Raw genomic sequence first — 14,064 nt, forward strand, 5'->3', positions numbered from 1 at the left:
AGTCCAAGGGGCTAAGGTGTTGTTGTATTTAACATGTAAATTGCTTAGCCCAGACTGCGTTTTTTTTGTCCAGTTAAGACCGGTTGTAATAAAAAACACACCTAATGTAAATAATTAATTGCTATGTTGAAAATAATTTTCATAAAAACTTATATTTGCCATGTATTTATGCTTTTTTGTTTCTTTTCATGTCTAAGCCGAGATGAAACATAAATTTGAAACATTATTTCCAACAAAAAACCAAGATCAAAAACCACATCTTTTGCCCGGGGAGAATGTTGAACGCACCCAACACTGAGAACCAGCTCATGTAAAGGTCGAATAATCAACTCGTTGAAATATGACAATTCCCTTCAAGCAAGAAAACTGAGTTCAACAAAGAAACTCCGACCTCAGACCGCGAAAATCCGGCTTGCACTCACACACTTGCAACTTTTTGTGTATGAACACAAAGTCGAACGAGAATCGTGGTGAAAAATGAGAAAAAGAAAAGAAAGAAGAGGCCAACAAGAGCCAAAGCGTCATTTTGTTATTTTTTGTTGAAGTGTTTGGTCGCGTCGTGTCTCGTGTCGTTGTTTGTATAATGTTAGTTTATTAATTATAAACAATTTTATTAAATTATAAACAATATGGAAAACAAAAAAGGTATGTTTTATATATCGCTCAAAGTGTTTGGGTTAAAATGTTGTTTCTTCTTGTGTTGTAGATGTAAACTCTAATGATGAAGAAAAATCTAGAAGGTGAAACATGCGATTGGGTATCTAAAAAAACACCAACAACAGCAGCAGCATCAAATGAAATAAAATGAACAAAAATGTATTGTATTTTATATTGTATTTATTGTGAAAATTTCGTTTGCCAAAATAAAATAAAAAATAAAACAGTTTCAGTGAAAAAAAAAATAAATCTTGTTCTTTTTTTGGTCGCAAATGCGAAATGTCATCCCTTTCTTATTCCTCTTTCTGGTAGGTTTTCGCTGCTCCGGCTCAGGTCCGCCTTCGGCTCCGTTTTCTCGGAATGGAGATTTTCACCACACCAATACATATGCAATCGACTTCGCGGTGATTATAATTTCCATACTAATTTGAGCCGCCTTCGGACCAGTTTCTGATCCGAAGTCGGACTCAGCTCCGCCTCAGGCGGAGCGGATTCGGACCGAGGTCGGACCTGTTTGCTTGAAGGGTTCATTTTGACGAGTGTCATAATTTTTCTCATCATCTGTCACTTACTCCCTTCAAGCAAGAAAACGGAGTTCAGAAAAGAAACTCCGACCTCCGACCGATAAAAGCGGGGTTGCACTCACACACTTGCAACTTTTTGTGTATGAACACAAAAGTCGAACGAGAATCGTGGTGAAAAAGTGCGAAAAGGAAAACACGATATGATAGAGACAAGTGCAACCCCATTTTGCAAATTTGTTTAAACGTCAAAATTAATAAAACAATAAAAAAAAAGTAAGTAAGTGAGCGAGTGGAGGAAGCGAAAGGTAAATCAAAATATCGGCAGTGTTATAAATTTTGTTCTAGCGTTTTATTACTATCAATATATTTTCCTACTGATTCTTAAATATAATAACAATCAAATAACATTTTTTCTGTTCATAGGCACATTCTCAAAAACCACCCGGCCACCACTCACTAAGTGGAGGGAATACTGGACATCCATAGGTTCACCAACAACAGCAGCAACAACAAATTAAAAGATTTATGTTATTTAATATTTATTTTAATATTTAATATTGTATTTATTGTAATTTCTTTTGCTACAAAAACATTAAAATAAAAAAAAATTTCAGTGAAAAAAATTAATACAGGATTGTTTTTAGGTTAGAAATGTCAAATATATTCGATACTCGAGTATCGATCTATGTCTAAATGCCGGACGTCATTCGTTCCGACTTCGCCTCCGTTTTCTCGGAATGGAGATTTTCACCACACTAATACATATGCAATCGACTACGCGGTGATTATAATTTCCATACTAATTTGAGCCGCCTTCGGACCCGTTTCTGATCCGAAGTCGGACTCAGCTCCGCCTTAGGCGGAGCGGATTCGGACTGAGGTCGGACTTGTTTGTTTGAAGGGCTCTGTCTATTATCTATCAATCGAGCTGCAAGAAAATAAATTCTCCTTTCCAAATTAAAAAAAAATGTGTCGTGTATTTTATTTCAAATTAAAGATTTATTTAGAGTAAATTTTACAAAATAATTATCAAGGTTTACGCCGCAAACAACTTTAAAAATCTTTTTATACATTGCACTTAAACATCTGGAGTGACCCAAACATTCATTTTAGTGTTTCCTGCTTATTTATTCAGCTATCAGATGTGGTTTTTCTTTTCAGATTGGTCGTTTATTACTCAAGATATAGCCCGTCAACTAACTTGCTGGGAAAAAACAACGACAAAAAACTATGACAAATTATGTTTCGAAAACGTATAATTCGTAATTTTTTGGAATGTTATTTCCGGGCCCCTTAGGTCAAAGTACGTAAGAAAATAAAATGCACGACTGGGCCGCACGTACTTCGTCCATCATCAAAAAAAAAAAAAATATAAAGTTAAAAAATTAAATTAAAAAAAAAAACTTTTTTTAAAGTTTTGTTTTACATTTTACACTTTAAAAGAAATACCTGTCTATTAATTTTGATTAAAATTGGCTTATGCTTTGATATACGAACCTAAAAAATATGCTAATTTTTGCAGAAACGGCAACGCTATATTTCCCTTCTCCGAATTTTTTGATAAAAACTAAAAAAGCAGTTTTGTTAGAATCAATGAGATTATTACGTATACCAAATTTAATGGAAATCGTTAGAGCCGTTTTCGATAAAATTGCAATACTTGAAAACGGTATATGCGGGAGATATGCGTTAAAAAGGAGATATTAAAAAAATAAAAAAACAAAAATCATCTGTACCAAGTTTCAAGCAAATCCATCCATCCGTTTAGACCGTAGCTCGATGTACAGATGGACGAAGAGACGCACAAACGTAGAGATGCACAGACGCACAGACTGACGGACGGCATGACGAAACCCACTTTTTGATCTTCTCCATCATCGTAATGTTGGTTTTGATTAAAACCTCAATATAAAGTAAAAATAGTGGGACTGAGTGTCCATTTTGGCTGTAAACCAGTGCAATTAGAAGTGCTCTAGAGCTATAGTTCGTTTTTGAAGAATTACCCAAATAAATCAAAAGTTTGTGATATATATGATATAAAATGCACCACTGGGGTCCCTCGTACTTGATCTTATGGTAAAGGTAACTCTAATGTTAAAGCTTTTTACTGAATGAAATTAGGGAAATTAAAATTTGATATTTTTAAAGAATTTCATAAGTAGTCAAAATAAATAAAAGGAACTTTCAGAAAAAAATTAGAAAATTTAACGATAAAAATAAAATTTTTATATGTAGGTATATAAAAATTTTTAACATTAAAAAAAAAAGTTGGTTTGCCATTTTAAAAAAATAGATATGTCGATAAAATTCATCAATCCGTTTTCAAAAAATCGATTTTTCAAAAGACAGTTGTAATGAAACATTACAATTGCATTACCGCCTTTACCTGCCTATTTGAGTTTTGCCAACAACGCTGCATCGATATCCACCACACACGATAAAGAAGAATTTAGATAACAAAGGAGAATTGATAAAACTTCCTTATCAATCAGTAAGATCTACGCTGATGGCATCGATTTGAAAACGAACAACAGAGCTCGGTGGTGAAATATGTTTCATGAAAATAAAATCATACATGAGGAGAGGTGTGGTGGATAACGATGGAATATGTTTCGCTGAAGTGTGGGGAGTAATAATGGAAATATTCATTAAACACTATAGTCCAAGTATGTAAGCAAAATTTCGTTCGACAGAAAACTATTGAAAATAACTCTTTGTGCTTAATAATTCACACTGAGTTAAGTTCAATAGTAATATAAGAAGCCGCCATACAAACGACAAAATCATCATTCAATCGTGATCAACTTTAGAAGAAGTAACTCCAGGAGCTAAGTAAAATATAAAATTAAATTATTAGACTTCCCCCCACCAGTGGTAAGGGGTCTAAATAATATAACCGACAGTGTACCAGATTACCGGAGGAAACTCTGTGATTTTTACCGGTGGCAACGCCGTGATTTTTACCGGTGGCAACGTCGTGATTTTTACCGGTGGCAACGCCGTGATTTTTACCGGGGGCAACTCCGTGATTTTTACCGGTGGCAACGCCGTGATTTTTACCGGGGGCAACTCCGTGATTTTTACCGGTGGCAACGCCGTGATTTTTACCGGTGACAACGCCGTGATTTTTACCGGGGGCAACTCCGTGATTTTTACCGGTGGCAACGCCGTGATTTTTACCGGTGGCAACGCCGTGATTTTTACCGGTGGCAACGCCGTGATTTTTACCGGGGGTAACTCCGTGATTTTTACCGGTGGCAACGCCGTGATTTTTACCGGTGGCAACGCCGTGATTTTTACCGGTGGCAACGCCGTGATTTTTACCGGGGGCAACTCCGTGATTTTTACCGGTGGTAACGCCGTGATTTTTACCGGGGGCAACTCCGTGATTTTTACCGGTGGCAACGCCGTGATTTTTACCGGTGGCAACGCCGTGATTTTTACCGGTGGCAACGCCTTGATTTTTACCGGGGGCAACTCCGTGATTTTTACCGGTGGTAACGCCGTGATTTTTACCGGGGGCAACTCCGTGATTTTTACCGGTGGCAACGCCGTGATTTTTACCGGTGGCAACGCCGTGATTTTTACCGGTGGTAACGCCGTGATTTTTACCGGGGGCAACTCCGTGATTTTTACCGGTGGCAACGCCGTGATTTTTACCGGTGGCAACGCCGTGATTTTTACCGGTGGTAACGCCGTGATTTTTACCGGGGGCAACTCCGTGATTTTTACCGGTGGCAACGCCGTGATTTTTACCGGTGGCAACGCCGTGATTTTTACCGGTGGCAACGCCGTGATTTTTACCGGTGGTAACGCCGTGATTTTTTACCGGGGGCAACTCCGTGATTTTTACCGGTGGCAACGCCGTGATTTTTACCGGTGGTAACGCCGTGATTTTTACCGGGGGCAACTCCGTGATTTTTACCGGTGGCAACGCCGTGATTTTTTACCGGTGGCAACGACGCGATTTTACCGTGGGCAGTCCAAGATTAACCTATCAACCGAAACCCTTTCCTGCTAAAGAAGTCGAAGGAAGCCGCTGACCGACCTGAAGAAATCATCAAGAACCGGAACCAGACCATAAATATTGAGAGAATTGTTTGTTGTTAATAAAGATTTTAAGATTTAAGAGTTAAATAAAAGTAAAACCTTTTAATTAAAGTTAAGTGCTTACTTTAATTTGTACTTTGGAATCCGGCGAGCGAAACCTCAGCCTTTGACAAAAAAGCACATCACACAGTACTATTGTTATATCGAGTCCGATTTTTTTTTCGAATCCTTAACTTGCCCTATAGTGACTACATATCCGATATTATAGTATATCGCAAATAAAAATGTTAATTTGTCCCCACCTTGCGAGGCAAGGTAGAAATTGTTGTCAGGAAAACGACTGACACACTTAACCACTTATTGGTCCGTTGTGATACTTGCGAGACAAATCCGGACCAGTTATAAAATTGAATTTAATATAGCCACGAAATTCGTTTGAACATCAGTTTTTAGATAATTTTATTGTGAATTAGACTGCCCTTGGTCATTTTTGGTTAAAACGTAAAAATGGAGCAATTAAATAAAAACGGTACCAACTGCTGCTGCGGCTGCTCCCGACACCCTATCATCCCAACAAATCGACATTTATGATAAGGACATTCACCCAAATACATTCCACGAAATAAATTTGGTCACGCGAAAAATGCGATTTGATTTAATAATTTGCCTCACTGCAGCGTGTTCCAAGCGGAAATAATGGCGATTAAAGAAGTACTGACTTGGCTCAAAGAAAACGTGATATCTACATTGGATATCCGCATCTTCTCTGATAGCCAGGCCGCCCTTAAATCGTTAGCTTCGGTTTCCACAAACTCCATTACTGCCCGCGACTGTCGATCATCTCTCATGGAGATGTCAGAACAGTTTAACATTCACCTTTTCTGGGTGCCGGGTCACAGAGATATTCTGGGAAACTGTGAAGCAGACGAACTCGCCAGAAATGGAACTCTAATACCAATTTTACCCAATAAGGCAAATATTGGTATACCAATCGCAACGTGCAAACTCATGCTGAAGCAAGAAGCTATAGAGGTAACAAACATACGATGGTCAAACATTATAACTTGCCAAGCGACCAAGCAGATCTGGCCTAGGCTAGATCCAAAACGTTCAAAAAATTTGTTGTCTCTAAGCAGATTGCATATCAGCTCTGTAATAGGTGTCTTAACAGGACACTGTCTCATAGGTAGACACGCCATAAGACTTGGCGTAATCTCTCACGACTTCTGTAGAAGTTGCCTTGATGAGGAAGAAGAAGAAACAATCCAACATCTTCTCTGCTCATGTCCTGCCCTTTCCAGTAGACGTAAAAAATACCTGGAAAAATATTTCTTAGAAGATACTAGTGAACTAATCAATACTGACATCTTCAACCTTCACCGCTTTATTAAAAGCTCCAACTGATTTAATTAGTGAGGAATTTCCTCACAAAATCATGGTATCACAACGGACCAATAAATGGTCTAAGTGTGTCAGTTGTTTTCCTGACAGCCATTTCTACCTAACCTAACCTAACCTAATAATTTGCCTGGGCTATAATATCAATATAGAACGTTGTATTGAGATCAAATAATAATAATAACATTCTAAATTAGTCAAACAAATTAAGGTAACGATTTTTTCGATTTTTATTTGTTTTTTTTTGGAAAAGGTGAACATTTATGAAAAGTGAGTAGTGACATTCGATATGTTGATATATTTATTTATTTATTTAATGCGTTAAGGACTAACGTTAAACAACTTATTATATATCTTAAAACTAGTACATTTTAGATTTACATTACATTCTCGTATTAAAAAAGATTTGTTTGAATTTTATACTTTTAAAATTATCATTAACAGAAGAGATCATAAAGTAGTATTTATTGAATTCTGAAATCAACGGATTAAGAGGACTAATCCATAATTTACTCTACTGAAAGATGGACATAAAGGTATTTTTCTTCTTATGTTAACTTGGCTAAAACTGAAATGTAAGCGATCCAAAGTTGATGGCGATGTTATAGAACCGTTTATTATTTTAATGATGTAACAAAGCTGTAAGTATTCTCTATGCTTTGAGAGTAGAGGGAGATTTAGTAGCATAACTCTTTGATTGTAGGGAGGTAGTGAGATTTCGGGGGACCATGGTAGAAACCGGAGAGAAAATCGCATAAATCTTCTCTGAATACCTTCTATTCTGTCAATATGTATTGAATAGTATGGTGACCATACAACACATCCATATTCGAGTATAGGCCGAACAAATGACACATATAATAGTTTTAAAACGAATGGATCATGAAAATCACGAGAGAACCGTTTGACGAATCCTAGAATTCGATTAGCCTTATTAATAATATAATCATAGTGATAAGTGAATGTTAGTTTTGGGTCAAGTATAATCCCCAAGTCAGAAAAAATGGACGGTCTAGTTAATGGACAAGAGTCAAACATGTAATTATACAAGACTAAATTATTTTTGCGTGTAAAACTCATTGTTTTACACTTGTCAACATTTAAAAATAAGCGGTTTGTAATGCACCATTCCCTGAAGTTTTGCAGATCTTCTTGAAGTTGTAGACAGTCACTAACTGAAGATATTTCTTTAAATATTTTTATATCGTCTGCATATATAAGGACGCAGGCATGGAAAAGTCGATACAATTGTATCGAATTCGATACAAATGAGTTTGCTCGAGTACAAAAATACAATTTGTCTAAATTCGATAAAAATTTTCAATCTGTGTCTTAGAAATTCCTTTGCAATCTAAGATTTCCAAAAAATAGGAAATCGAAAGAAATAACAAACGACAAATCTTTTTGTTTTAGTTTACCTATATTTAATTTCATATTTTTTTAACCATAATAAATGTTACAATTTGAGTGTAGTGTGTAGTGAATTGTTTTTTGAAAATTTTCATAAAACTGATCAAGCTGTGCTATATTTTCGACATTAATTAGCAAATATTGAAAACGCTGTTCGAATCATAAGCTTATAAAAAGACGAAATGCCAAAACTGACTTCACTCTGTTATAAATTCAGAAGAAAAAAAAATTAACACAATATTCAAAGTAAATTACGCCCGCAGAGCGGCAGACTTTTATATGGACTAGGCATGTTAAAATTTCATGTTATTCAAAGAAGTCTTTATGCTGGAAATGTTTTGACACTATATCTTATTATAGAGTTGAGTTAATTACCGAATATTTAGGGGTGTAAAACTAATTTTAAGTTCAAACCTGAGCCATTATCTTTAAAGCAAAATTGCACTTTTTATTTCTGCATTGTTTTCAAATTTTTTTTATACTTGTGTTCTGTGAATATGTTCTTTTTCCCATATTTTTATTTTATACCGAAATTAAATAAAAATTACTCTTTTGCGCAGAAAATAATGACATGTACATGCATTATATGTAAAATTAAAGAGTTTTTGCAAATAAAACATTTTGATTAAATTTTATATTAATTTCTAGTGTGAAAAATATATTTCAATACAATTCTACTCATTTCAGTACAATACAAATGAAATTTGTAGTACATTTAAAAAATGTCATTTTCCATCTTTATTAAGGAGAGAAGAGTTTTTAATAATTGTGGTCACATCGTTTATATATAAAGTGAACAATAAGGGACCTAAATGGCTTCCTTGTGGAACACCAGAATTAACATAAAATTGTTTGGAACATTCACTACGGAAAATAACGGCATAACTTCTATTTCCTAAATAAGATGCAACCCACATTAAAAAATTTTCGTTGAAACCTAAGGCTCTTAGTTTTAATAATAAAGTTTTATGACATAGTTTGTCAAAAGCCTTACTGAAATCGGTAAAGACACAGTCTACCTGCTTCCGTTTTTCAAATGAATCAATGCAAAAAGAAGTGAAATAAAACAAGTTTGTAACGGTAGACTTATTTTGGATGAAACCATGTTGACTGTCACTAATAATAGATTTACAGTTAAACGATAAGACATTACATATAAGAGACTCAAACAATTTTGGGATAACAGATAGTTTAGCGATGGGGCGGTAGTTGCTAACATCATTTTTTAGTCCTTTTTTATAAATTGGTGTAATGTAAGCACTTTTCCACAATATGGGAAAAACTGAAAATTTTATAGATGTATTAAATAAAAAACATAAGGGATAAGATAGTTGGGACGCACATTTTCTTAAAACACATGACGTTACACCGTCTGGACCCGGACTATAACTATTTTCAAGATCAAATATATTTCGAGCAATTGAATCTTCTTGAATAGTAAAATCTATGGAAGTAAGATGTGAGTAATTTAGCTGCGGAGCGAAGTTATTGACAGGTTCATTAGAATTACAATCCAAATAAGCATCTTGGAAAAAGTAAGCAGACATATTTGAAATTTCGATGGAGTCATGGCTAGTTATGTCTTTGAATGACATAGAGTTAGGGTAATCGTCTGTGTTTCTTTTGGAACTCACAAAATTCCAAAAGTTTTTTGGATTATGCTTTAATTCACTCTCAACCCTCAATACATACTTTGAATACAAGGTATTCGAATATTCAGTAAACATATTTTTAAGTTCAGAATAGATTCCATAATCTTCATCATCCTTGGAGTAACTAAAAGTTAGCCAAGCCTTTTTTCTTCTATTTTTCAAGTTTTTAATGCGATAATCAAACCATGGTGGGTTGTTAGATTTAATATAGTTATTCCTTACAGGCGTCGTTTTATAAAAGCATTCAAAAAGTAAGTTATAGAATTTTAAACACATCTCATTCACATTACAGTTAAGAAACAGTTGATTCCAGTTTATATTACACAACAAATTAACTAGAAGATTAAAATTACATTTTTTGAAATTGAACTCAAGTTTTACATTAGATTTTAAGGATACATTACACATGTTCATGTTCAAAGATATATCTATTGCTGGGTGATGTCTATCTTCATTTAATAATATAGTGTTAGCCGGAGTTACAGCTATGTCAGAGTTTATTGAATCCGTAAAGAAAACAAGATCCAGTATTTTATTAAAAGCGTTACGAATTCCATTATATTGATTTAACCCGCATGAGGTAAGTCCGTCGATGACTGCAAATTCATTTGAAGATGATAAATTTGATGGAGATAAGATATTGCTATCGTCTGGCTGTATCCAGTTCAAAGGACAATGGTAATTTTTGTATGGGAGCTGGCCCTGAGACCAATAACGATGAGTCATATGTCATTGGAAAGGTATTTTTGCGTAGATCAATTGTTTATATGGCGCCAAGACTCAATTCGCTGTGGGGAAAAAGTTATAGCCATAAATGTAGAACATAGTAAAAATAGGTAATAGACGGAGAGACGACCGCCGAATTACTGAGATCATACGGATAAGGGATAAAATTGGTGTCAAATGAAAGATAAGTTGATAGAGAAAATGAAAAAAATAGGGTTACCGCTTTTAAAATGGTAACTTCTATGTGGCAACCCTATTTTAAAAGAAATAATGGTATATTACATATCTTTGTAGTATGATCAAATAAGAACATTTTTTAAATGCCAAACGAAAACTTAGATGGTGAAAAAATTAACAAAATAATATAAGAAATGTTGGCCTTCAAATATGGCAACCCTATTAACGTTAAAAAAAAAAAAAAAAAAAAAAAAAAAACAAAATCAAAAAATATTTTTTGAACAACAGATTACAATTTTGTATCCACTGAAAGGCTCAACTCTATACCAATCTTTAGCTGACAAAAAGACGAGCAACCTTACGCAAATGTTAAGAAACACAGAAAAACTATTACAAAAAGTAAGGAATTTGAAAGAGTTGAAGGTAAGAAGATAACATATGATATCAAACATTTTGGCTGTAAAGTATTTCTTAGGATTTCCGTAAGGTTCCCGAGTACTTGATCGTCTTTTTGTCATGGTCATCAACATACCTCAACCATATTTTGGGTTTCTCTAGAAAATCATTTAGGGCTTTTGTTTCAAAATATTCCATCCACAAATCTGCGACAAGGGGTGCTAAAGGTAAACCCATGGCAACCCCGTCCACCTGTAAATAGAACTATTTATTGAAACAAAAATAGCCCGAGGATAGACAGTACTCCAGGAGCGGCATGTAGTTGTCGTTGATGCTGGTAGATGATAAACGTTCCCTGATAACAGTCAGCACCTCCTGCACAGGTACATTTGTAAAAAGTGATGTGACGTCAAAGCTCACCATTACTTCATCCTCTTCGAGTCTAAAGCTACCGAGAATCGACACAAAGTGTGAAGAGTCCTTTACGTGGTGTTCTGTCGACCCAATTAATGGTTTGAAAACTTCAACTAAATGCTTTGCTAAATTGTAACACGGAGCATTTATTTGGCTCACTATCGGTCGCATAGGATACCCTTCCTTATGAATTTTCGGCAGTCCGTACAATTTTGGTGCCTGAGTACATGAGGGAATTAAGCGTTTATTTGGCAAGATCGCTTTATTTTCATTAATGAGCTTTGTCATCCTATCTATCCTCGGGTTATTTTTATTTCAATAAATAGTTCTATTTACAGGTGGACGGGGTTGCCATGGGTTTACCTTTAGCACCCCTTGTCGCAGATTTGTGGATGGAATATTTTGAAACAAAAGCCCTAAATGATTTTCTAGAGAAACCCAAAATATGGTTGAGGTATGTTGATGACACGTTCTGCATCCTCAAAAAGTCAAATATTGTGAGTTTCTTCGAACATCTGAACTCTCAACATCCAAAAATTAGTTTCACCATGGAGAAAGAAAAAGACAATTCCATTGCGTTTTTGGATGTGAAAGTCATTAGGAAAATAAATGGTACATTAGGGCACACAGTATATAGGAAAATAACGCACACTAACAGATACCTACATGCTACATCGCACCACCACCCAGCGAATTTAAGGTCTGTGGTTTCGACACTAGTTCAGCGCGCTCATAGAATTTGTGACGAAGAACACCTGACGGCTGAGCTAAATTTGGTGGACAATGTTCTCCAGGCGAATGGATATTCGAAGAAACAAAGAACGTGGAAACCAAAGGTGTCACAGGAGAGGGAAGAAAGCAACCTGGACAAAAAAGCTTTCTTACCATATGTCAAGGGGGTGACAGATAGAGTTGGCAAGGTATTAAAAAGATATGGAGTAAAATCCATATTTATGCCACCAAAAAAGATAAAAAACTATCTCCAGTCACCAAAGGACCAATTTCCTTTGCAAACACCAGGCGTGTATGCTGTTCCTTGCAGCTGTGGGTCGTGTTACGTTGGACAAACACAAAGAAACATTGCCACTCGCTTAAAAGAACACATAAGTGCGGTTAGCAAAAGCCAACGGGAAAAATCGGCAATTTGCGAGCACTTATTGGACAATCCAGACGAACACCACTGGATACACTTCGACCAAGCGAAGGTGTTAGCTCAAGAGTCGCACTACATTCCACGACTGGTATGCGAGGCGATTGAAATAAAACGCCACAAAAACTTCAATCGGGACGATAGTTTTAAACTTTCGCGTTCATGGGATACCGTCATCAACACCTCACGGTCATCCCAAGTTGAAGTGATAACACCCCGTGATGTAGTGAGCATTGTTTGCTCCCAACAAATTCAAACTCAAGAAGAACCCCAACAACAACAACAACAACCAGAGTTAGAACGGCTTACACACAAATACAACTTGCGGAGCCGATTTAACCAACTTTAACATTTTATGGCAGTTTCCCGGTGACCACGCTCAATGAAATTTGATGCGAAACGTTCGGGGTGAGTACAAAAGTACTTTCTTTGTTTATAAAAAACGCGGCTAATCCGAGAATTTTAAAAATTATAATTCATATTATACATAAAATGGATCTTTTTTATGCCTCCTTTTCTCTGATTCTGATTAAGTTTTTGGGGAAAAACTTGAATGCTACGGAAATAAAAAATGTCAATGAAGTTATTTACATGTAATTTTTCTAAAATTAATTTCATTTATATTTTTTAATTAATTATTTTACCTGAATGAAAACACATGTATTCTAATGGCTCCAGATTTTTGATGTGTATATGTAGTTGCTTATTTTTCCCACCAGTGTCGCATTTTAACTTTTCTAGTTGTCAATTCAGTTTTCCAGGCAAATTTTTAGTGAATGCGTTCAGTTATTGACAACTAGAAAAGTCAAAATGCGACACTGGTGGGAAAAATAAGCAACTACATATACACATCAAAAATCTGGAGCCATAAAAATACATGTGTTTTCATTCAGGTAAAATAATTAATTAAAAAATATAAATGAAATTAATTTCAGAAAAATTACATGTAAATAACTTCATTGACATTTTTTATTTCAGTAGCATTCAAGTTTTTCCCCAAAAACATAATCAGAATCAGAGAAAAGGAGGCATAAAAAAGATCCATTTGATGCATAATATGAATTAATGAAATAAATACCTTCTTGCGAGGGATGCAATTCTATGCAAAAGTTGTTATGTTGTTTCATCGTGTTTTGGTGCAACCATGAATTTTGGATGATTCTTTGAAAAAAAGAAACCATTTTTTAAATATATCATCGAACATATTTTTGGGAGATGAAACATATAAATTTAAAGCTTTCTATATGAGTTGCACTGAAATCACAGTGTCGGTGATAAGCACTCACCCTTGTCTGAAATATAACAAACAAGATTAAATTGAAGTGCCATTAACTTTATAATATTGACCACCTAAGAACTTTTCGTTCATATGACAAATTTAAAGAACAAAATGCAAGGAAAACTACCAGATCACACTTAAACTACACTAGTTGCAACAAGAGCTTCGATTTTAATAATAGTTTTGCTTTAAATCTATAGTTTGACCTTTTCTTTTTTATAAAAACAAGTT

At 35.1% G+C, this 14,064-nt stretch overlaps 1 protein-coding gene across 1 annotated transcript; it reads left to right on the forward strand.

The window, feature by feature from the left end:
- Nucleotides 1-11,952: 11,952 nt before the first annotated feature.
- On the forward strand, nucleotides 11,953-12,903 carry LOC129921274 (uncharacterized). The gene has a single exon (XM_056003022.1). It carries the CDS (start codon nucleotides 11,953-11,955, stop codon nucleotides 12,901-12,903), a length of 951 nt encoding a protein of 316 aa, XP_055858997.1.
- Nucleotides 12,904-14,064: the final 1,161 nt, after the last annotated feature.

This window comes from Episyrphus balteatus, chromosome 1, assembly GCF_945859705.1.
Source record: "Episyrphus balteatus chromosome 1, idEpiBalt1.1, whole genome shotgun sequence".
Taxonomy (NCBI): Eukaryota; Metazoa; Arthropoda; class Insecta; order Diptera; family Syrphidae; genus Episyrphus; species Episyrphus balteatus.